We start from the raw sequence: 26,270 nt of genomic DNA on the forward strand, positions 1-26,270 counted from the left end.
ATTTACACTATTGTGTACTGTAAGATACTGAGATTGACAGTTACTGTGGGGATCTGGGGAGAACAGTAAAAGAGCATGACTCCTCAGAAGCTTAGAAAGAATGTTTGAGCTGAGCTAAAGTAAAGCTAACCAAAATAACAGTTTCATGTGCTTGCAATAACATACCTGGACAAGAGATTAAGGCATTGAGATACACAGATACATCACAGAAAGGTTGCTGTGATCAATACATGTACTTCAAAAGGTGAGAAAAGGACATGAAGAATACTTGGACTGGTGTACTACACAGGAGCATCAGCTAATTTCCTTCAGCAGTATCCTGAGAGCAAATGAGGTACAAATACTAGAATTTGGGGGGGAAGGCATTAACTGGAGAAGTAACAGCCCTGAAATGCTTGGAAAGTAAATGACAAACTAAGGCATCAATAAATGCATCCAGAGAAGAGGAAGGCCAAATTTAGTGAATGTAAAATTAATGTATTTACCAATTCATCATAACACTGTTGCTGATGTTTAAATGAAAACAGTGCAGTGCTCTCACTAATTTAATTGAGTGTGACTATAAATATGTCAGACTCAACAAAGGGTCTTGTTCATCTGAAACTTCATTTTGTCAGATAATTTCTGATAAGCTGTTATTAAGAACAAGGAGATTACATCTTAGCCATGACCTTTCAGGAACTGTTCTTTTTGTAAGCATGAGACACAAAAAAGCATGTTAACATTTATCTTTGGTTGCCTAGTCTTGCATGCTGTGCCAATAAGGTGCAGACAAGTCCTAGGGAGCTAAAATTGAAAACTAGCAAAATATTTTAAAAAAATACAAATCTCTTTGTTGCTTTACTTTACAGAGCTATAAAAACTTATTTTTTGTGAATTTTAGTGTGTGTGCAAATGACTATAAATGTGTGTAAGTGACAATAAATCTACATACAGAGTGATAATAACTACATGAATAAACAGATACCACTGATTTCTTTGTAAATAGCTGATAGACTGAAAAAAACACCTGACTGGAAGAACCTAGTTGTAAATAACTAATTTTGATTTTCCAATGTCAGTTCACATGTTAAGTTACACTGTGATGCAAAACAAAGAAATGAGTCTTTCGAAAACAAATATTTGTATGAGCTTTTTTTTTCAACAGCAACAACACTATTTCACGAATCTTTTAAAAGCTAACCCTGCTTAATCTCAGGCTTAATGAAATTTTCTGTTTAGTTTTGAGTTTATGCTGCAAATTATTGTTTTATTCTATGAAATGGCAGTATTCAGGAAAGACACTGTGTTTTCAGTTTTGAGTGTTGTGTTGTTTTACCTTTTATTATCCATTTGTGATGCATTCTGAGGAGACCTATAAAAAAGTCATCATAATCTTGTATGGAAATCTTTAATTCGTAACATGCTTCCATTAATGCTATGTTGACTGAGCATAGTACATTTCTGATGGCTTCTGTAAACCCACAGGCTTTGATGGTGTAGCTCCTGTGAAGCCTGAAATGGGTTTCATGGCAATTCAGAAAAAAGCATTGTTGATACCTAAATTTTCATTTTCATGGGTCTGAAAATGTACAGTTCAGACTAGTCACAAACCCTATGGACTATGTAAGCTGAATATATAACTACAATGACTTTTGTAATTGAAATTGGGTAGAAAATGTCTGTACATGAGATAATGTGGATAGGTTGTAGTGTATAGAAATACACTACAAGAAGTGTAAGCCTAAGAAGTTGGGCACTGATAAATGGGTGGATGCTAATAGTTCTGTGGATGCCATTACTATCTCATTGTAACAGCTACCTTCAAGTTGTGAATATATTTTTTTTTATCTATGTTTACTCAATTATCATTATTATTTTGTATGAGAATACAAAGTCTTCTTGCTTGTTTTTAGAAATGCAGGCTGTTCCTTCCCAGTTCTGTTTATATACTTCGTACAAGAAATAGCTTATTTACTTATATTTACACGTTGATAATAGTATACTTCTAATCATAATATTGTATTATTTTACTGCTAATGGATATCCCTCTTTTAGTTGCGCTCATACTTAACATATAGATACTAATTATTGAGTAGCAGTTGGAAGATAAGGATTAAGCATGTTTAACATAATCTTTAAATACTGTCACATCCATGTGAGAAACACAAAATGAGTTCTCAGTGTTAAAAAAATCTTCATATCAAGTGTTGAAATAAAAAACTTAGATAGATTACTTGTCAATAAAAAGGAAGAAACCTGTAAGTAAATTATGTTCTCTCCATTTCTTCCCACTTGCATGGACTAAAAAACTTTACAGGTGTATTTTCTTTATTTTCCTGGGCTATTTATGCCTGTGTTGTTTACTTTACTAGAGCTCTGAGTCTCCATCAGAATCTCTCCTTGTCCATTATATGTTGGCAGATGAGCCAAAACACATTTTCTCAGCACTTTGTATAACAAAGCAGTGGATGAAGTAAACAATGTTATCTTTCTCATCAGCATAGTCTTAAGGAAATCTTAGTAGTCCTACATGGAGGATACAGTTAATTATTGTCATTAAATAGGTAAAGGCAAGATTATTTTATTAGTACAGCTGAAGTTGATAGTGAGTATTTATGGGCTATTTTTAATTCACTTCACATATATTTGTGTTAAAAAACTTCGATGGAATTTACTCCATTTAATTGACACAGCTATTCTGCCCCTAAATTTGAGGTGGCCTACATAGTCAGTAGAAAAAAAAGGTATTTTTAAAGTCCTCTAGAGAATGGTATTCCACTCCCACTGGGGTGTTTGAACTCAGTTGGCCACATCTTTTGGTGGCACTACTGTCCATCCTAGTGATAAGGAATTTAAGCACTTGCTTTAGAAGGGCTATGTCACTAAGCATCTTCAATATAAGTGCAGTTTAAATGAATGGAAGAGGAAGGCTGCATCCTGGCTATAGAGAATGTCAGCAGATCAAAGAATTGTAAATTTGACAGATATTCCTTCAATAAAATGAGAGGTTTATGTTCCTCTTTGGCTATTTTACAGCTTTGTTTTGTAAATTGTCCAAAGCAATCGCTACTAGGTTTAGTTTTAAATTCTGATGCCAGGAGCTTTGACTTGCTCTGGTTTATCCAAATATTTTTCATCTGCTCTATTGCTGTACTGTTGGCTTCCTCCTTTTCATAAGGCTGTATTAAGAGTCATCTTCTATACAGAAAATTGTCAGTGATTGCCATCACCTACATCTGTCTGAGATCCTACTTGAGTATGCAGCCACTCAGACTTTGCATTTCTCAGCAAAAATCCTGGGAAGCACCTCAAAATTTGCCCTCAGCACATCCAGCACAAAATTCTTGTTTAAATAGACATGAGAAAGTCTTGCATGCAGCTTAATATTCTTCAATAGTCAGTTACAAACTGTAAAGAGAAGTGATTCTTCCTTTCTCACTTGAGTTTATGCAGTCAGCCAAACACAAAATTTTAGCTGCTAAAATATTCACTTTGCACTGTTTGTTTTCTATTACAGAACTCAATGTACATAGTCAGCAGTACAATAATGAGGCTGATGTCTCGGCAGTAGTACGTAGCTCTTGAATTCTCAGCATCATTCAGTTGTTGTAAGACACATGAAGTCCATGTAAAAGAAGGGAGAAGAGACGAGACTGCCAGCTGGTCAAATCTCACCCCAAATCCTCTGGAAAACAGCAAGTGCTCAGGTGAAGCCTCTCATGTCTATGCAGAGCTGGCTGTGGTATATAAGATCTAGGGCAGGGCAAAGCCAGCAGCACAGGATCCCAGCAGACTGAAAGGCCATCTCTTTGCCATATATTTCTGAAAATTTCCTCTTACTTAGAATCACCATCTGCAGTCTCACAGCCAGTAGAAATATGAGACTTGGTCTACATTACCAAAAATTATCTAAACCACATTATGAATAAAGTCTTGGACTATTCTTTGTGTGTAATGACACAGAAATGTGAAGCATCACAAGATCATTATGAAATAGCTGTGGTAGTAATGAAAAATCAGTACAAGGAGCTGGAAAATGAAATTGTGTCTCTTACTGGCATCTTTGTTTATAAGCAGAAAACTTCTAAATATGTGGAAAATAGAATGAGTATGTATTCCAGAATCATTCGGATCAGGAGAGAACTTGAGTAGGAAAACTGATTTCAAGACTTCAATTTTTCTCTGCAAGGCATTGCTATTGCAGAAAACCGAGGGTAAAATCTTCACGTTTTTCCATACATAACAGAACAGGAGGTAGGGGTGAAGTATCCATTCTGTAAAAAGCATGAACAAGACTGCATATGGCTAGGCAAGGTTTCCATGTATGGCCTCACTACACTGATCTGTGCAAGAACTCTCTCCTTAAGAGAAGGTACAATTTATGTCCAGTAAGCTACAAGCAAGATGAGCCCATTAACCATTAATGATGTTAGGAATGGGGGTGCAATATAGCTAAATCAAAGGAATCTGAACATTTATCAGGTGTTCTAATTACCAGTGGAAAAATCTGTGAGAGAATCTGCTGGCCAGAGCAATGCAAGCAGATAGGCAAAAGCAATTGCTGCACATGAGGCTTCTGAAAATGGCCTTTCCAATAAAACTGTTAGCAAAGAGTAAAAGTAAGTATATAAATAACAATGCATAGCAAAACATTAAGACAGGCTATGAGAGTGGGGTTTTGTTTTGGTTTTTATTTGTGGGGTGGGTTTTTTTCAGAAGAGGTGAAGGCATTTGCAGAACAATAGAAAAGTGTAATTATAAGGACAATATATGATAAAACCAACCATTTTCCCAAAACAAATCATTCTTGGTACCAGTTTCAAATGTGTCAAAAGGGAAATTGTTTGGTAAGCGTAAGGACAGAGTACAAAGATATGATGACGCAACAGAATTGCCTTAGTTTCTTAATGTAATTTCAAGCTATTCCACCTATCCTTTAGAATCTGATACTTGGAACAGGGATTTTTTGCTACTAGGGCTGTGTGTGACAAAATCATAGCACCCCTATATGAGAAGTATCTGTTAAGATTTTGAAAGAAAACTAGATTTTTTTCAGAAAGTGAGTACATGGAAAAGCCACATCTCAAGACATCTTCAAGGGAAAACTTCTGCCTCTCATTTCAGTCCAATCCTGTTCATTCTTCTCTGCCTTCCTTCTTTCCCTTCTCATTTTCACCTTTCTATTCTCTTCTCTGTTTTCTCTGACCCAATATTACAATTTGTCTCTGAGTTGCAAAAAATGAGGAAAATTATTACCTCCTACAAGAGCTGGTTTACAGAAAATCCTTCTTCTGGGACTTGCTTCTCTGACTACAACACTTCTCTTTTCCTTCTTTTTATTTTGAAGGCCCAAAAGATGCATTGATGCCACAAGTTCCTCTCAAAAGCTAAGCTACCATACAACGTATCAGTAAATTGTATCAGCGTTCTGGCACTTCTCTCAAAAAACAGAATTAGGTCAGGGTAAAAGAATAATTAAGCATTACTGTTGATGACGGTGACTGGATCCTCTAGTTCCTAGCCAAAGTGATATCACAATCATATTAAAGCACATTTTTAGGTAGAAAAACTTTGTTCTCTTCAGTGGAAGATGTATCCTTTAACTTCAGGGCAGTATTAGATCCATTATTCTGCAGTCATGGTTATGTTATTTGATTTTTTTGCATGAGCTAATGTACTGTTAATAAGGTGTCAATTCCTGATGCTACCAAACAGGGCAAAGAATAACGTTTGTAATTGCTGTAGTTATCACCTAAATGCAATTATCTACAACTGCTGAAATAAATCACTTCAGGGTTTAAAGCCATCTTCACAGCATTCATGTTTATCTTTTTTTATTATAGCTGCCTTTTAAAAGCTCTTTTTTTGTTTTTAAATCTGTGAGTAAGAAAGAAGCTAGTCACCTTCATTTCAGACAGAGGGAATTCAATATGCATTCAATTACGAGTATTGTTTTCCATAGGTCTTAAGTAAACAATCAAATGTCTCCATTCTCTTTCCCTACTTCTGCTTCAGTCTAGCCTGATGGGTTCCTCCTGAAAAGACATAATGAATTTTCTATATCGGCTAATTTTTATTTTTTTTTGGTTTAAACTAGTTGAACTGAAACTTTGCTCTTTCTGCTATCTAATTGTGTTTAATAAGTGCATACAATCATGAAATCTAAGGTAGTATCATTTTTAATAGGGGAACTTCCAGGATTCTCCTAATTAAAAGCACACACACCTTCTGAGAACAAACACCGGACAGATACAGCAATAGATCACTGAGAAACCTCCTGCTCTGAAACGTTGAGGAGTTTGGATTAAAAATGCAGTTTGCTTGCCAACAAAGAAGAATTTACAAAGACTGCTAACAAGAAAAAGAGCCCAGGCAGCTTCTGTGGAAGCACCCCATCTGTCATCCACAACAGTGTACCAGAGAAAGGTGCATTTCTAGACTTCATTATCCTCTTCTGGCTGGGGCTGTGCTGACAGGGGTCTCCCTCTTCGCCTGACTGGGGCGGTGGTGACAGAGCTCTCCCGTTCAGCCCGAAGAAGAGTTTAGTAGGTAGCATTTGAGGAAGCAAAGCATGTCTGGAAGCAGCTGGCTGTAAGGTGTTAAGAGCTGCTCATCGCCTGCCTCTAATTGCATCAGAGCATTTTCCTTCTCCTGACCACCTTTATCGGCAGCAGTCGAATCTACCACACTCCTTCCATGCCCATGGTGTAAACTCTGACCACTAGCTGATGGCGACAGCTTGTCTTTCAGATCGTGCTTTCTCCTGACATGTATATCTAACATCTCCTGACACACATATCTAACACCCCTGGAAAATCAGAACCTTCCCAGAATCCAGCTATGTCTTTCAGACATATACTCCTGTCAAAAGCATCAGCCCCCTGGAAGATACTTAACTGAACTGATCCTTTCTTGCCTGGTTCCCCCACATTTTCAGCTTTGCTGCTGCTTTCATTAACTCTTCATCACATGCTCTGAGCATACAAATTTTTCCAAGGCTAATAAGGAGAGATGGAACTTCCTTGTTGCATTATTCCTTTTGCTACAAGCTGGGTCTGCCTGTGTTATGTGTGAACACAAAGTGTGGGGAACCAGCAGTAAAATAAACTGATTTCACAGAGGTTGAAAAATATGACTGAAGAGATGAAAGAGGTTGGTTTTTTTCCATGCCTCTGTCTTTCCATGTCTTGGATACATTTCTAAGGAAAGTTTTTTAGACAGAAACTGGTTCTTCAAGTGGTCTGTGTCCTTTTTGACATGACCCCCTTCCTGCTATCTTCCTTCCATCTCTACTCACTTCCTAAAATAGACTCATTATCATAGAAAAGAAAGTGAAACAAAGAAATCAAGCATTGATCTAAGATGCCCAGGCCAACAGCATTAGAGAAATCAAGGTTAGAGGCACTACACACTACCAGGCATGGATACATCAATGGTTGTATTATGGAAATTGCTGATTTTCCATCAGTGTGGACTCCTGTAGCAGATGTGCTTCACAGCCACTTGACACCAATTCTCATGGCTATCTCGTGATTGCATATGCCTCTCACAGCCTGGAGATGTTTCTGGCCTTGGCCAGCAGTTTGGTGGAGGCTTCTGCACAAATCACTCAGTCTCCCTAGAAACTGAAGCAGTATGAACATGAAGAATGAAGTTTAAGTATTTTTAACCTGTCAGTTATAAATTATACAGTGGTGATGTGAGAAGATGTGGTAACATGAGTTCAATTATTCCAATAACAAAAGGGAAATAAAACAAAATCCAGAGAATCACACAGGTTGTCACGACAATTTGTCTTTCTCTCATAATAGGTTCACCTCCAAAACAGCAAAAAGTATTTATTGTTTATCCATGTTTGCATTACTGAAGTTAAAATCAGTGGTACACTTTGAAAATATGTATGTTTAAGCCTATGAGTAAAGCAACAAAGGTACCAGTCATTTGTGTTAACTGGAAAAGCCATAAGTATGTTTGGTGAAAGGCTGTATACAAGAAGTATTAGATATCACTGAAAGAAGAACCATCATGAATAGTCCATTCTGTAAGTTAAATGAATCCTAGGAGTGATATACTGTCCAAGTAGACGTGTCATTATTCCATAAGAAGTATTATATCTTTTAAATGAATTGAAAAGTGAAGTCACCTGGCACTGGAGCAGAACATAATAGCAGTTATTTAACAAGTTGAAACAACTCCCATTGAATCACTAGTACTTATCTCCTTTGATGTAAGTAACCCAACCATTTTAAGAGCAGATGTCAGCAACTGTAGATTAAGGGGACTACTATTCAGAGGGCATGATGGTCTCCCTGAAGTCAGTTGCTTACTATTTAATGACAATGAATAATACCAAAAGTAGTTATTCTGAAATGGAATGTCTCTCTTCTTAGTTAAAAATATAGGAAAAATCCTGAAGGATGAGTCTCATGAACTTGTTCCTGACTACATGCTTTTTTAGTAAAATTTGGAAAAAATGTAAGAAGTTAATTTTGGATCAATTTAAAATAATGTATTAAAAAAGTAAAATCATTGTTACTTCCAGGATATTTGAAACATTTTTACTTGCAATGATTATGGTGAAGTTTTCCTGAGAAAAGGGGCCCCATCTACTGCCTGCTACAAAATCTGCAAATCAGCTCTTGGGGCCACAAGTTCTGCCGTAGGAGCAGGTGCACCAGAGCAAGGGTTTCCTTTCCTCCGCATCAGGAGGCAGGATTAGCATCCAGACCACATGGCAGCCCACCTTGTGGTCCTGATATTGCTTTATGGGGAAGAGGTGGTTCTGCCACCACCACCTGCTGTGAGGGCACAGCAGCCACAGCATGGCAAGGAGGCCTTCTGATGCTTCTTCCCTCCTCATCAGCAGGGAAAAGATATCAGAGTCTCCTCAGATGAAGCCCATTTGAGAAGGCTCCTGAGGTGAAATAGGAGCCAGGCTCAAGAAGATTTCAGAGGATGCAGGGCTAAGGCTTGGAGGCCCTGCAAAGCTTGACTTCTTTCACTGTACCTCTGCACCCTCTGACATAATCTGCCACACACAAAAAATTAACCTTTAAATCAATCTTGCAGACTGGCACAGCAGAATTGGCAGTGAAATCTGCTTGGCAGCAAGAGTTCTCACGGAGAATGGCAGGGCTTGTGTTTGTTACTCAGTCGGGTCCTTCACGGGTTATTTCTTTATTTACATTGATGGGAAACATACGGATGTGGCATTTTGAATTAACACATAACACATTAAGTCATTTTCTACAGATTAGAACTGAGGGACTGGTGGGTGCTGTGTTAGTGAGAGGGATAAATGAGGCCATGCACACCTTACAGCAGTGCCCCAGCAAGGTGGGACCTTAAACAAGATGAAGATGACACTCATAGGAGGAAAACATCAAGGAAATAGCACCACGATGAGAGAAGTTGTTTTGCAAAGCAAATATAAAAGTTTATCAGTATCCAATAGGAAAAAAATTACTGATGAGACAGTTATAGTAACTGGCTATTGTTATTGTTAGGCTTTTCATTTGCCTTGTAATCTACATCTACTATATTCATTATTAGATGAATAAGAATTTGTTGTATTATGCACTAGAGAACAATCTAGTTTTAACTAGCATGGGCGTGCTGTTGTTTTCTAGATGGTCTATTATTATGGTTTGGGCTGGTTGAAGATTTGTTGTTGCACTTCTGTCGGAAAATGCCATTCTCTAACAAAAAGGAAATTAATTATTGGCATAAGGATTAATTATGACTACTGAGTGCTAAATTGATAAAGGAAGACTTTCAGAAGCTATTTCAACTGTAGAGATCAGGTGATGTCTCATTAAATACCACAGCCTTTAGAAGTAATATGATGGCATAATCACTTTAAAAATCTCATACTAATTAAAATTTTGCTTTTTGCACTGTATTGAGCTCATTTCGTGAGTACAGTAGCACACGCTACATTAGAACTCTTGCCACTTTTACAGTTGTTTACATCTTACACCGACACCCCCTGACCTTTTTTTTAATTCTGCTGGTTTGCAGAACTTCTTCAGAGCATATGTAAAGCAGTATACTTCTGTGTCTGGACCTCAAATTAGTACATTCAACTGCATCTCTGAAGAGATCTGCTTCTGATAGAACAAATCAGAATTTTTCTCCATTGGAAAAAAACAACAATTGTGAAAAACCGTAGTTTTGCCAATATTATGACACTATTTTTGTCTGCCATACTCTTAAGCTGAATTATACCACCAAACTCACTGAGAAAGCATCAGATGAGAAATTTTGGTATTCTCAGATAGCTTTAAATCAGTGAATAGATACTGGTTTGCAATACCTTTTTTTTTATGAAATGCAATATACTTTTTTTTTATTTATTTACTTATTTATTTTAATTTCTAGATGGCTACCCTAAAGAGGAAATGATTTACAGGTGGAGGAAAAACTCAGTGGAGGCTGCTGACCAGAAATCTTGGAGACTCTATCAGTTTGACTTTATGGGTCTCAGAAATACTTCAGAAATTGTGAAAACCTCTGCAGGTAAGAATGATACAAATGGTAGTGCTTGTTTTGGAAAACAAATTGTTTCAAAATATTTGTTTCAAGTTTGCTTTCATTTGAGTGCAGTTTGATTTCAATGTGTACTAATGTTCATATTAAAACCTCTAAAGTGCAGACTCCAAAACTATTGACTCTCTCTAGATTTTTGGTAACTTCTTCTCTATTCTTTTAGTAATTTCACAAACCAAGGAATAAATGCTAACTTGACATGGCTGTTTGTTATATAATTGAAGTTACTATATGATTCTCATTCCTCAGCTAAGTTTATTAAGCCATTCTTGCATTGAGATATATGTTTTCACCATAAATTAAGGAGAAAGATTTTGAGCACAATGGTAGGGTTAGTGAAATTAGACACTTTCAATAGTCGTTAATCATTCAGACACAGGTTTAGTATTTTTCTTAATATTTCAAAGGCACTCTTTATTTCTCAGTTGATAAATGCCTTTGCTAGTGACCTTAACAATTGATTGTAATTAAAATCTAATGATGCCTATTTTATTCTTCAGAAATCTTGCTGTTTCTTATAATAACAGCAACATAGGAGAAAGAGACGTATAAATAGAATACATTATTTGAACTGGATAAATTCTCATAAAATTCAAACAATGTCTAAACTTCATACACAACTATGCAGTTAGCTCTGTGATTACCATTTGGCAAGTCTTCTCCCAGCAGCAGAAGGAACCTGCTAGAAGCAACCTTCTGCTTAACTGGTTGTGAATTTTTGAAAAATCCAATTAGATATTTTTTTTTCAAAATGTAAGCAGAGCTATGTTATTCTTTTGGAAACACTGTGAATAGTAATAATAATAAAAAATTATTAATCTGTGAAACTACCACTGTTGCGTCATGGCCCACCCACTAACATCAGCAATGTATTCTCAGGACTGGATAGAGATTTTTGTAACAAAGCATCACTAAAGCTTTAGTGAATATTTTGGGCTGGTAGTTTAGCAGAACAAAATGTTGCAACCAGCGCACACATAAAAGTTCTATTCTGTTATGACAAATCCTTGTAGTCTGTAAGTTTCTCAGGAATGCAAATTTCCCATAAGTTGATCCAGGAGTTGGTGGATAACAGTCAAGTACAAAATACCAAATCATTAAAGTATCTGTGTATGCAGCCATGGAGCTCATTGGAAGGGATGGCAGGAATGGGAGAAAAAGCCCTGCTCTTTCTGCTTTGCTCACATCTGGAGTGATGTCATCCTGAGTTTGTATCAAGAACTGCTAAATATGTGAGAAGAATTACCGAGTCAGCCAAATTAATATGTTGACAGTGTCTTGATAAACATGTCTATTAAACTCTTCCTTTGCACAGGACAATCCATTTTTATAGATGTCTTATTCAAGTAAGTGAATGCTTAATGTGGAGCAAGGAAAAATATGTTTCCTATGCTCTTTTTAGTATATGCACAGTTCTTATTAAGAAGAGTGAGCTGACATGATGTTTTTCCTATTATTGCTATTTCTGCTTCTGCCCGTGCTTATGAGTGCAAAACCCAGTAGCAGTGTTAAACTGAACCTACTGGAGCCATCACATGATATTTCTGTTCTCCTAAAGGCATCACACTGGCAGAAGGTTGTTGGCAAACTAGAGTTTATTCAAACACTAAAAAAACCCCAAACAACCCTATCAGGAGGTTGTGGAAACTAACTTGGAAGAAACAATGTAAAATGTATGAGTCAGATTGTCACCTGGTGTTATTAGGTAGAAAAATGAGTTGTGCATCTCAGCAGATGTCTGAGAAGGGGTTCTCAGTCAACAAATGTATGAAAGATGTGAAAAATAAACCCCTGAGTTTGCACATGGACCTGAATTTGTATAGAATAGACTCTCTGGCTGTTTTTACATTATAGTTTAACATTAAGTTTCAAGGCCAGATTTACTGAACGTGGACAGTATTTACTGTCAGGAGCAAACCCAGGGCCAGGACTTGGGAAAACTAACAGGCACATCAGAATACAGACTGTGCCCCATGCTATAGAGCAAGGATTCCCAAAATGGAGGGAGGGGGGCAAGACACAACCCACCTGAGACTTTGCAATCTCTCAGAGACAAAATTTAAGGTAATTCTGAGACTACCTGCTGTAAGTGTCTAAGTATATGTGAACGAGTAGAATAAGAAGGCATCTGTGCTGTGGTACACGCCTATTTACTGAAGAAAATAGCCCTATCCAGAAAGTTTGAGAATTAGGGAACCCCCAAAGCTGCCGTTTCCTACCTCATGGACAATCTCTGATGAATGGAGGTGGCAGCTGCTGCCTACAGGTATCCCATTTCCTTTACAGCCATGCCACGGGGACCACAGGTGGTCAAAAAAGAGATGCCAGGTTCTGTCGTGGAAGAGCTGTGTCGTATTTACGCTAAAGCTGTCCGGAGAGGGAGACTGCGCTGAGGCTGCCCTTAGGACACTATGGGTATAGGACCCCCCTCGACTTCAGGCTGCTCCCCAGAGAGACCAGTCCCCACCGACCAGCCTCTGGGTCTGTGTGGGGCCCCTCTGAGCCACGCGGGAGCCCACGAAGGCCCCACCAGCCGCTATCGCTTTGCAGACTCAGGACAGAAAGGAAGAGCGGTGCTGTTCAGAGGGCTGCACACGGAATCATTCAGAGTCATGAGATGAGGTTAGGAAGAGGGAAGCAGGCAGGATACCAATGGCAGCTAGTATCCAATGGCACGGAAATATACCAACGGCAGGGAAATTATGGAAACTACTATTACACAGGGCATTTAAAAGCAGACTAGGCAAAGTATGAGAAAATGTACTGCAGGGAGCAGCCCTCCACTAGCAGGAGATGGATTCAAAACCCTATCTTTTTTTGCTTCTGACTTACACCTTTCTGCTTGTTTATGACACTATTACTTCTCACTAAATTGTGTGTTCATCTATAACGTGAGAACTGCCGCAGCATTACCTACCCATGTCCGGCTCAGGGATGCCTTTTTTAGCTCATTTTCAGCAGTGTTCTGGCTATAATGAAGAGAGGTCACACTGACCACATGGCAGCATGCTGCTCTTCTTCCAGCATTTGCATAAGTCCTTTCTTGGTAGTCATTTTCACCACAAAATTACTAGATTACTACTCAGCAGAATTCTGCTATTTGATATTCCAGTCTTTCCAAACCTTTTCAGACATCTAAATAACCTTTATGTTAATCTAGGACAGTTTTAGAGGTACACAAGTAGGAAGCCAGCCGTCACAGAGAGAGTATTTCCGAAATCTAAGCAAGATGAGAAATGTCATCTCTTGCCTTGAACCAGCAGTGGCTTAAAGCATTGCCACAGTGGTGTGCTTTACTCCTGCAAGAAGACTATCCTTTTTTACAATAATCTTGCAGCCAAAGTTTTCATTGCCATCTGGAAGAGGTGTTCAGCTTTTTCTTGAGGATTTTTTTGAACTTCATGCTAAGATACAAACACAACCAGATAAATATCTACTGCGTATGGTGCTTACATGGAATACACAGCAGAAATCACTGTGCTGATGCTGTGCTCATGAACCTTTATCTTACACCCTAAGTAAGCTCTCACCATCAGGTGATATCAAACTAATCCACAAGTACTGAAGAATTCCCCTGTTGCCATCTGGCAAGATACTCAGATACTATAGCAAGAGTATACTCTTGCTACAATGTCAAATAAAGCTGTCAAAGTTAATTAAAGTAGAGGGAATACTAAGTCACCTGGGACTGAGCTGTGAAAAAAAGGAGGAACTGCATGTAAGGAGAAAACGCTCAAATTTTAAAACTGCGAATCAGCCAACAGAAGGGTGACCAGGAAAACAGGAGCGGGAGAACTTCATCCTTAAAAGCACTCTGTGTGTGTTTCCAAGTCCTAGACTTTCCAAGTACACTTGAGGGGGGGAAAAAAAAAAAAAAAAGAAAAAAACCCCAAAACAGAATCATGAAGGAATCCACGAGTAAAGCTCATGGAGTGAGCTGTAGTGTTGCTTGCACTTTTCTGCTGACATGTCCCCCAGGAAAAGTCTATTCCTTCTTTTTTAACCACTCAATTTTTTGCACTGCTAGATAAACACAAAGACCTTGTAGCTACTGAATCTAATTTTCATTTACTTGAAAACTTCTTTGCATCATACAAGTCGTATTTGTGTTTTTCCTCAGATGCCTTTAGCCTGAGAGATTTTTGCAGTCCAAAGGAGCCTTTGCATAAGTAAGTTCAAGATAATTCATCAGAAATAGAAAACTCCATAAAAAAGTGCCCTATTAAAAAACTTTAATAGCTGATCATTGCAAATGAAATATACAGAACCAGACAGAAAGTACCATTTCATACATTCTGAATAACCCCCAAGCATCAATATCCAAATGCAATAAATAGCCATAACTACTGCCATAAAAAGGTACACCTTTGCATACATACAATGGATGGGTGACAATTAGTGGAGTCTGCCTGTCATACAACTTCTAAATTGTGCTTTATATTTTGTAATTGCTGTTTCATCAAGTACCTCAGCTTACATGATGCTCTCAGCCCTATATCACAGGGCTGCAAAGCAAGGTTATTATCTGTTGTCACAGATTCAGATAAAGCTCCTTGGGACGATGCTAATAATAACACAAGCGCATACTCTGTTGCAGGGGACTCAGTAAATGGCAAGTAAAAAATTACCATAGAACAAAAATAAGAAAGCTTGTCTTTTAAGAAGATGCAAAGACCTACATAAAAAGCTATTGGCAGAAGAAGGGAGGAATAGACATGTTTTTATAGTGAGGCCAAATTTCACTGGGGGGGCCTCATGAAGTCAAGGGATGGATCAGGCGGAGACAGGCATTAGCCGATGCTCCTTTACTTTGTCAGAAGACCAACACACTCCCAGAGATTTATCCAAAGGAAAAGATGCTCATGTTCCTAGCTCTTCTGCTAGGTAAGCAAAGAAGAGCTGGCTTGAGAAACCATTTCAAAATTGGTACTTCTTACTTTTTGCTGTTAAATGCTCCCAGATCACTTAGCTGGCAGTCCGGGGTTCAGCCACCAGTCTAGCCATCACCCCACAGGTCTGCATTGTTGGGGCAGGACCACCACCCAGCCCAGACATTGGGTTGGCAAGGCAAGGCCAGGGTCGGCAGCCGGCAGCTAAGCTCCTCAGCTTGGGGAAGGGGTTGCAAGGGGGGTGGCAGAGAAGGATGGTCACAGGCTGATCAGGGCAACTGGAGCCTGTTGGCACACTCACGGCCCTGACAATGAGTGGCAAAAAATGCGTGAGAAGCCATAGTTGCTGAATGTGGTTGTGTCTGTGCATATTTGTTTTTAAGGATCTGATTCAGTCACACCCTCTCCTGTACCAGCTAACTGATCTGAAAACATTTATTTAATGAATATTCATGAAACTTTTGGTTTTTAAAGTCATTGACTTTTTTTATCATCTGTGTGCTCTTCCCAGGACAAATGTGAATTTGGGTTTTTTTTCCTCAAATAAGAAATTCAGTGGGATCCAGCACACACCACCTCAGCTGGCTGTGCTACACAGGCTGTCTTTAATCAGAGGGCATCCTGAAGCAGACAAGTGGAGACTCAGATAAATGCATGGCATGGTTTGAAAACAGTGCCTGTTTTTACCTACCTGGCATTGCAGGAGCTTTGCCTCTTTCAGTCAGGGTATCACATAATCTCAGTTGCTTTAATTGTTAGACTTTGGTTTACAGCCCTCCGCAGACATCTAGTCTGGGTTCCCATGATTCCAGACAGTGTCCTCTCCTCTTCAAATACTGTCCCCTCCTCCCCTTATCCCATCTTGCCTGGCTCCTAATGTGGATGCAGAAGGGGAGGAGAGAATTTGCCTTTTTTTTTTTTTTTTTTTTTTTTAACCTGGCATGAGTGGAGTGGCAGCTGGATTCTATCATCTCAGAACCTGCTTTCCCCTGATGCCAGACAATATCTTCTGTATGTCTGGCATTTGTGTGTGGAAAAAGTCTGCCTGACAATCTCCAAATAGGTAGAACAGAAAATGGTTTTGGTGGGAGAATTCTCCATTGCTCTGCTCTCCAGCTCTTCAGTTCCCACACAGCTCCACCCCGTTCTCATGGTTGTTGGATCTTCCTTTGTATCAGGTAGATGTAATCATCCTCGTAGCTGTCCTTGGGTTCTTGAAATTTGTGGTCTGAATTTTAGACGTTGCAAACATACAAGCTGTGCTTGCATTTGTTCTCAAGGTTCATTAAATCACGTTTGGGCTTTCAAAAATCTCTTTCTGTCATTTAGAAGGAAATCCTAAGAAGTTAGGAATCAAGCTACAATCCAGTGTTGCTAAAATCCTGAGTTGAGTCTTGAAGCTGAGTATAAGTTTATTTTTGTAGGTGGTAGACAGAACCATACAGGGACAGTTGATGTCTGAGGTGCCACCTTTCAGCAGAATCTGCTGTCCCCATCACACTCCTTTCTGCTTTCTCACCTTACCTATACAAACACACACATAAAACTTCTCAGAGTCCTTGTGCATCTTTTGCCCCCATGGGCCCTCATCCCCAGCATTGCCAAACTAGCAGGTGCCAGGGACGCACCCTTCAAAGCCCTTCTTGCCCAACCCTCCAGCTCCAATGCTGAAAATACCTCTGCTTGCTGCCTTCACACAGGCAGACATGCACACTGTACTAGTACTTGCAACCTAGTTTTCACTCATCTTTTCTTTCTTATCTGCGGCTTTCTCCATAACTTTGTCCTTAATGAAATCCAGCAGACCCAGTGCAAGAACATAAAACCCGATTTAGGACTTCAAATAGGTTGAAAACACTACTTAGTACTTGAAAATAATGCCTAGTGCTGACCCACAGATCTGACCCATGGCGTATGTAACGAATTCACTCTTTTACTTTTTCCCTGTTCATTTTTCATAGTTCATTGTGAAATATGACTCCAGTAGCACCTTTAAATCCAAAATGTTTATACAGCTTAAAAATTACTTTGTGTGCAGCACTAAATACACATCCTGGATTTGAATTGGCTATCATTCTTTGGATCCTTTCAGAGGAACAGAATAATACTGAAAGTCCTTGCTGCTGCAATCATCTCTGGAATGAGGGAATATTGTAGGACTTCTTTTCTGACAGTAAACACCAATTTATGTAAAAATGGAAAACTAGTCTGATAATAAGAAGATTTAGCAATAATCTTTTTGTTGACAGAGTTTTTATCTCTGATACTGTATTTGCAATAAAACAAATCCCATTTTAGCAGAAATAATCAACAGTGGCTGTATTGACTTTTAAAAGATATTCACATGTCAAATGATAATTGAGCCGAATGAATATTTTGAATAAGGCATAGTTTTTCTAAGAGAAATTTCAATTTTTATTTTTAACAGCAATTCATCTTGCACTGATATTGTAAACTTCATATAACAGATTCTGATAATTTTGTCATTAGCTGCTCAGGTTAGAAATGTAATAATTAAATAGCTGATTACTAATAATACTTCTATTATTTTATTAAAGTGTTTTTCTATGTTGGTTACAAGTTTGACTGATGCTTATGGGAATCAAAACTTTTATATTGCCCTGCAAATCCAGCACTTGCCAGTTTTGTTACAAAAATGATTCACAAAGCTTATAGTAAGACAGCTTCTGAAGAGAGTGATTTATAACTTGATCTACAGCCTACTGCAGTTAATGGAGCTTTTCCCTGATGCTGGCCTGGGATCAGATCCTGAAACGTAGAAACCTGAAACTGGCTGTTTACCGTGAGTAACTCTTCAGTCACTAGAAATGAAAGAAAGCCCAGCTTAATAATATACCAGTGGGCTAAGTATAACATGCTCTAAAAACACCTTTCTTCTTCTGTTTATGAATAGTACAAAAGATGATTAGAACAAGAGGAGTGGAAAGGATATTATACCCCTCCATATTTTTTAAGGTTGGCAGAACTGCATATATAACTGGTTTCATTCTTATGCTTTGCCTTGTGGAGACAAATACTTAGTGTCCTTTGTATAGGCCCTTACTGCTGGAAATGGCGAGAGAAATTAGAAATAAAGTAAATTTAATTTGTGGTAAAAGCAAAAGTAAAGAAACAATAGACAGTGGAAGACTTGGAGGTAGGTCTTCGCCAGCATTTTTTTCTTAAGGGAATATTCCAGTAGGGAGTGATTTTTCCTTAAAAAAAACCCCTAGTTGTCCTTATTAAAGGATCTCAAGCTGTCCTTTTTTAAGATTTTCATATTGTAAGGAAAAAACCACACAGTCTCTTTCCATTAGGTTTTTCTTCAGCTGAGGTTTTTATCTGATAGTTCCCTATTTTGGAAGTTTTGTATGTGTCTAACTTCAAGAGGTTCTTGAATTAATGTCCTCATTCAGTCATCCATTGGCAATGTTGTATTTGTCGCTCTTCTTTGTACACGGAGTCCTGATCTCTTGCTCCCTTCTGCTGGAGCTACGTCATTTTCCATCCCAGGATAATTCACCAGGACAGGAGGATAACAGGGTTGACTCCGTTCTCCAGTAGCCATAACCTGGAGCTTGGGGTTGTTGACCTGAGCTTTCCTCTGAGCTTAAAAGAATGACTGAATATTAAATAGCAATACCAAGAACCAGGTGAACCCATCTCAGAATTTAGCATGAAGGGTACCCAAATCACTTACTTGAGAGGTAGGGAGTTTAGTCTTACATGTGCAGGTGCTTTCACCAGTAGGCCACAAGGTAAAAAGCAGAAGGCTGATATTGCTAGGAAAAAGATTTTGGTTCCTTACTTCAAAAGAACAGAGCTGTGAATTCTTCACAGCAACAAAGGCCTTCCTAGCAGCCACTTCTCATCAGCACTTTTTCCTGCCCTGCTTAGATGACACCGTGGTAAGCTGCTGGCTTTCATGGATTCATTCTGAGATGCCCAGAATCCCTGCTTGCTGCAGAGAGCCACAGCAAAATTGGGTCTGTGAGGATGATTGTGTGACCAGGCATTGCCAAGTGAGAAGCTGCACTCACTTCTAGTGAGTACAAACCTTGGTCTGCTGGGCTACATTTATAAAGGCCCAACATGCTGTCTGTGGTGGCATGAGCCGTAGGGAGAAAGGGAAGTATTTTCATAGAAAAGACACCATGACTGCAGTCAGAATGGCTTTAAAAGTGTCTTTAATACACAAAATACAAAGTGGAATTGGATTGGTAAGTTGTATTTACTTCTAAAAAGGTACACAATGTAGACTGAATATTTTGACTCAAATTGCAAAACATATCTTGAGATTTTCTGGCCTGCAATGCAGATTGATAATACAATTTCTGGTATTAATAACACCGTAATGGGGGTGGAAAGACATATTACATAAGAACTGTGAGCCTTTCTGCATTTATACAGCCAAGAACAACTTTCTAGACTTGCTATTCTAGCACCTCTGGTTTTTATTCCTACTTCTGTGTCATTATACCACTGTATTGGTGATTTATGGTTAGCTCAATCAAAAGTTTTATATCAATGTAAACCGTGAAGGTTTGGATTTTGACCAGGATTGCTACAATGTTATCTAAAAGTCTTTCACAAGCAGCAATTGTACTTAATTTAAAACTCACAGTATTGCACAGGATATTTTATATTTTATTCACTGCTGAATCTACAATCTTAATGAGAATTTTAAGATACAGAATGGGGTGACTACTCACATGTCACAGAAAGGTGTTAAGTGTCTTTTTAGATTTTAATTTGCCATACCTTACAAAAATTGCAGCACAGACTAGTTACTTGCTAGCCAGATCTCTCTAAAATTAGCCTTTACTCTTTCATGCTGGGGTCATGTTTCCAGATTTCTTCCATGTGGTCATGGAAGCTCTTTGCCTCTAGGACCCTTTTCTGCAGCTAATATTCACAACATTCAGCTCTTGTTCGTAATAACAACTCCATTTCAGTCAACATCTTCTGCTTCCTAGTTACACTGGCAAGAACCAAAATCTCTTCTATGATTAGTTGCCTGATGCTGGATTTATCCACCGCCTACTGAAGCCAATATGCATCTTACCATTACCTGCCAGAGAGTCTGGCAAATATGAGCTATGCTGTCAGATAGCTAACAAAATGGTACAGTACAAGAATAAGCATTTAGCAAGTTTCCAAACCTTCCAACAAATGCAACCAAAGCAATGATATGAGATAACATGAGACAGCATTCCTGAAATGTAAGGAAGGCTGCCATGACCAGGGCTACCACAGCATCCCACAGAGAACCAGAGCTGAATCCTTGGCACTTGAGTGTGGCAGCCTGGCAGTGACAGAAATCTGGGCTGCCTTCAGTCATGATGCATTGTGGTATTTACAAAATAACTTGGGCAGAAGACACCAAATAAGCTATCACTCATTACACCAGAGAAAGTTAATCATAGTCATCTTGAGACAAACTGAAGGTGTGCACCAGAGTTTCATTGCTTCATAGAAGTAAAATATATAATCCCAAGAGTACAGGAAGGTGGCATTAGGACAAGGATCTCAAAACATTCAAGTGACTTGTACTAAGTTCTGCCAATGTCCTCGTGCTTCTGAACAGATGAATCCTCTTGAATACGTCACCTTCTTGAATGAGCCTTGCAAGTGAGTCAGTTTAGTCTTTTAGAACTTGTTATATAAAACAGTGGTAGAAATATAATAGTAGACAATATCCTTATATAGGATAATTCTGCCTGATAGTGGGGCATTTTCTTGTCAGCCTCTCTTTCAAAACCTTTCGCTCTTTCTCAGAATTTACCATCTTGTATTTATCCTCAGTGGAGAGGAAAATTAAAATTTTCATTCTGACGTAACCCATAAAGACTGGCATTTGGAAGACTACTTTTAGCTACGTTGAAGACTTAGGTTTCTCCCCAATGCAAGGGTTTCACAATACCGTCTACATTATGTTTCTTTAACTGAAACAATCCACAGCTACTCCTGTTCTGGTTGTTTTAAGTATCTGCAACTGCAGTAAGTTCCCTTTAGCTTGTACAAATCTTTCAAGTTTGTCTTGGACCTGGGAACACCCCCCCTCCTGCACCCCTTCTCCCCCCACCCCCAAACAAAACAATGTACAGTGTTGTACCAAAGGAGAACAGCTTATTTTTAGACAAGTATAAAGTACAGATTTTCATCTGAGAAGTACAGAACCACCACCCACATTCTAATTCAAGTCAGTATCAAAGTTAATTGCAGACCTCCTACAAGTAGGAGCAGTTAGAATGAAAAAAACATCTGAAGACTTTTCTGCTCCTCATGTCCACAGCTTCAGGCACATCTTTTGCATACTATAAACAGTGTGCCAAATTATTCTTTCAGTACTATTGGTTCAAAACAGAAATTTTCTTGGAATAATGCAGTAGGAGAATCATAGAAGAATTATAAAGCAGCTTGAAGAGAAAAAAGAATACGCATTTTATACCTTGCTCACTAGATGCAGGTTGCTATGAAGCACGTAAAGATGTTAAAAGCGTATTGAAATTCCCATACGTCTTCCTACTGTAGCTGGACACTTGCCAAAATAATGCAAATCTTTAGGCAAAGCTGAAGCCAAACTTGCAGATCATAGTTTTAATCTGTGTCTTGGTCCACTTTGGTTTGAATTTCTCTCCATCTAGTCAATTTTTTTATAAGGATACCTCCCAGAAAAAAAATACCATTAAACATATGTGTATTAATATAAAACATTGATTAAAATGTCTGTTGTAGTAATACCAATTTACACACTCCCATTCCAAACTCTCTATTTTATCCTTATTCTTCCATTCTTCCACTGAGAGAGAGCATGTCTGTCTGTTTTTCTAAATGCTTCCTTTGAAAAAAGGAAAACTTGGTAAATGTTGCCTGTGTTAACACAATAGATAAAGACAGAAGCACATTCAAATGTGAAGAAAACCTTGTTGCAGCTTATTCTTATTTGTATGGAGAGATTAATTTCTAAGGACGCATCCTGAGCAGCACGTCTGAAAAAACTGAATCCTTGAACAGGTTTCTACTGTGCCTGCAAGGATCCCCTCAGCAAACTCTGAACTTCAGGTCACCCCTGGCTTACACATCTGGAATCAATTTTTTTTTTCTTAACTCAAGCTGCCTCCAGGCTACATCTGCTCCTGGGACAGGCATCATCAGAAACCTTCAAGGAGCAATCCTGGGCTATCTTTTCTGCTTGAAGTCACCAGAAACATTGAAGCAGGAAAGCTGCATTGTGTGGTGGGACCATCCCCTTTGCAATGAAGTGCATCCTTGAAGAGTGCTCTCAATACTGCGCTGATGAAAGCTCTCTCCATCACCCTCAGGGAACACTAGCAAGGGTGCAAAGCTAACCTTTAGCTTTCTCTAGCAGCAAATAAAGTAGCTGGAAGCTGTTTTGATCTTGACATTCTACACTGTGACTTACAGGTGTAGAAAGTTTGGGTTTAGCCATGTCATCTGAGATAACAGAAACCCCTTTACCTCACAACTCATTTCAGGCCAAGGCCTGTTGCAAATGGTGCTTAATCCCATCCTCTAACATCATGTGTTTAAAAATAAGATCCATGGTGAGATGTGCAGAGAACAGGATTAAGAATGCTAATAAATACCCTATCATCTACGAATGGAGGATTTCTTAAAACATAATACAAAGTTTTCCCATTGTCACAACCTTAAAATAAAACTGCACCTTAAACAGATTTCATTTCTTTGTGCAAAACTTGACATTTTTATGGCAAAAAAAACCCCTTCTTAGGACAGGGGGACTCCGGAGAAGTTCAGAAATTATAGCAAAAATTACATTTCTCCTTGCTCTTGGTTTTGGTAACTTCTGATTGCCTTTGATATTGAACTGCCAATATACCCCTTTTTTGCCCTATACTCAAAACCATTTCTAAAATATCAGTGGTGCTGGCAGCTATTCTACATCTAGTCTCAGTTGTCCTGAGGAATGAAGAATTTACTCTTGTAGTTTTGTCTGAGATTGAACCAACAATAACATCCTGAAACAGTTTCACTCCTACTAATACCACCTTAAGCATTTCATTATAAGGTAACTTGTGAACATGTTTTTGCAGTTCTCAGATTCCTACATAAATGCCCATTTTCTTCCACTGCTTCCCAAAGTGTTTAGCAAATTGACAAGAATAAAATCAGATCTCGAGTATTGCAACTTCTGGAAGTAATAATTTCTTGAAGAATACTGTAAATATAGCTTTGCATACTTAAGGATAATCAGTGTTTCTACTGTTGGAAAAAAAAAAGAATTTTGAAGACTACAGTCCACCATTTTCTTGAGATAATCTCTCTTTGACTGTAAGATTTTTGTACAACCCTATAATTAGTATTTAAAAGTTTTTTTTCAGTACTGATACTGGCTCAGAAAAAAAAGACAGAAAATGAATTTATTGAATGCTTATTGTAAGCTTCAAGCTGATCTCATAAAGTAGATGTAAGATGCTGTTACTATTTTCAGCTTTTCTTCAGAAAGCTACTGTGAAAGGCAGTGACAATGAAGTAACTTTAGCATTATGTATTTCAGAAATGCTTTCATCTCATATTATCTCATCTGAATTTCTGTAAGTAAAGATGGCCATAAGTCATTCCAGAGTAGAATTGAGTAAGAAAATGAAAAGAATAATGTTGAAGATTTTTTCATTGCATTCATGTTTTTGATTCATGTAGTTCATAAATCTTTGAGTACATTAACATCTGGTTTGTCATTTTGTTACTTTGGTTTTGCTTTGTTCCTAAAGTTATTTGTTATTCTCCTATTTAGGAAAGCTGTCATCCAGTTAAAGCACAGACAGTGCAGTTGTGGTCAATATATCATAAAGAGCTTTTAAATAATTTTATTGTTAAATTATTTACTGAAGATATTCAACAAATACTAAACAAATAACAACAAATCCATTTGGCAATACTCAAGGTCAGTTTGAGAATGACATGTTAATCAAAAAGGGGATGAAGTCTTCTTTAGCCCATCATATTTCTTAATTAAAATCTTAACATTTTAATCATGGGATGGGGTTCAACAAAAGTACAGTTTATGGCTCCTGGTATTGGGTCAAAACCACCACAGACACACTGTAAATAGTAGCAATCACGTATAATCTCACTATGCTGATTTAGATGTGGTTAAAAACGTTGGGTTATCTCTGCTTTGACCATTACTTAACGAGGGTCAGGCCACGTGAGAGCCATGTACGTTCTGGTTCTATCTGCCACACTCCATACTGGACATGGGCACAGGCAATGGGTTTAATAGGGCTCTGGAGTGTTCAGTATGCCTCACTGGCAACACATCAATATGACTTATTGCAACTTTTTACACAAATAATCCAACATGGAGATCCAGGCAGCTGGAGCAATGCAGGACCAGGGCTCTGAGGAAGGTCTCAAAGAAAGCTCATTAATGAACTATTAATGAAAGATTCCCAACATTAATGTTTGGAATGAGAAGTCATATGAGGATGAGAAAGTAGTTCTGGAATGCAACAGAAAGACACTGACAAAGTATCTAGGATTCCCTTTTGTAAAAACCTAATTCTACTATTCTAAGGAAGAAGAGGGATTCACAGATCATTAGCAGACCTTTGTGAAAGCAGGAACAATTGCAGAGATTGATTAAGTTCCCAGGAATGGGGTCCCTGTAAAGATCAACTAATTTCATTATTTCAGGAATAGCAGGATCACAGACTGACTGCTTCTTTATGTCCATCATCCACATGGTAATGCCAACCAAGAACCTCAGGAATAACAGATGTCACCTTTTGAATCACATAGATGGCTGTTGTCTTTCCAGATACAGTCTGCTTGCACTCTGCAGTCAGCAGAGTGATGGTATTCAAGCATTACGAGCTTCAAAATGAGCAATGCAGACCTCTTTCCATACTTGGTAGTATATTTCCCTTGGCCATCTGCTACAACAAATAAGGGTTAAGGTCAGCATGGATCTTCATGAATGTTGCCTTCTCCTGCCTGAATTTCCTCCTGCTCTGATGATTGTTCTTCCCACATATTGCAGCACAGCAGTTCACTTCCTTTCACTCTAGACTGACTCTCATTGCCGCTAGATTCCCTGCCCTGTGCAACATCCGTGGTGCATTGGACCATCATGCGCTTGCTCTCTTGTGCCTCTCTTGTGCCATACGTGGGCCATACAGAAACTTTAAACATTTTTGTCACCACTTCAACTGAAAGCATGAATAATGTTGCTGTATGGTTGCATGACATGTACAGTCAGTGCAGGAAATAAAGGGTGTTACTCCTGCAGTGGTAGCTTCACCTGGTAGTGGCATGGCATACAGCAGACTATGAGACTGTTTCTGTTTTGAAGTCACACCCTCAAGGCTGTGTCTCTTCTGCTTTTCTTCATCCACCTTGGGTTGATTCCACAGTGCACAAAGCTGTTATTGTAATGATTTAGCAAACCACAACACACGGAATGTCTTAGACCCATTTTGAATTCGTAGTGAATTTTTATCTTAAGAAAAACAGCTCAGTGGCTTTTGCACTGGAGGCAATGCAAAATTACAGGATTGTGTTAACTCTGAAAGGATTTATGGGCATGGACAAAGAAATTCAATAAGCCTGATTCCCTTACCTTGAGAAAGTTTCTGCTGCAGAAGGAAAAGATAGACAAAAGCAGAAAAGTAAATTTTGCACAAGAACATGAAATGTTCGTCAAAGTGAGAAGCAAAGGTGAAATGAGTTACCCAAAAACACAAGTATTCAACAAAGCCAGAAATTGACTGTAGCTTTAGTGATCCCTATTTGTGTAGCAGGTTTCTTCTGAAAGCAATCAGAAGACATCCTAGTAAGGACTTAAGTTTCAGTGTGGTATTATGC

General features: G+C 38.5%; 1 protein-coding gene across 3 annotated transcripts in view; it reads left to right on the forward strand.

Moving 5' to 3' along the window:
- The window catches only part of GABRG3 (gamma-aminobutyric acid type A receptor subunit gamma3), a 339,148-nt gene that overhangs the window by 273,416 nt on the left and 39,462 nt on the right, over positions 1–26,270 (forward strand). For all 3 annotated transcript variants that reach the window (XM_029999201.1, XM_029999199.1, XM_029999200.1), the window contains exon 7: positions 10,363–10,500. In XM_029999201.1, the coding sequence (XP_029855061.1) occupies positions 10,363–10,500 (138 nt within the window). The remainder of the gene's footprint in view (positions 1–10,362; positions 10,501–26,270) is intronic.

The sequence above is a fragment of the Aquila chrysaetos genome, chromosome 23 (assembly GCF_900496995.4).
Source record: "Aquila chrysaetos chrysaetos chromosome 23, bAquChr1.4, whole genome shotgun sequence".
In the NCBI taxonomy this organism is placed as follows: Eukaryota; Metazoa; Chordata; class Aves; order Accipitriformes; family Accipitridae; genus Aquila; species Aquila chrysaetos.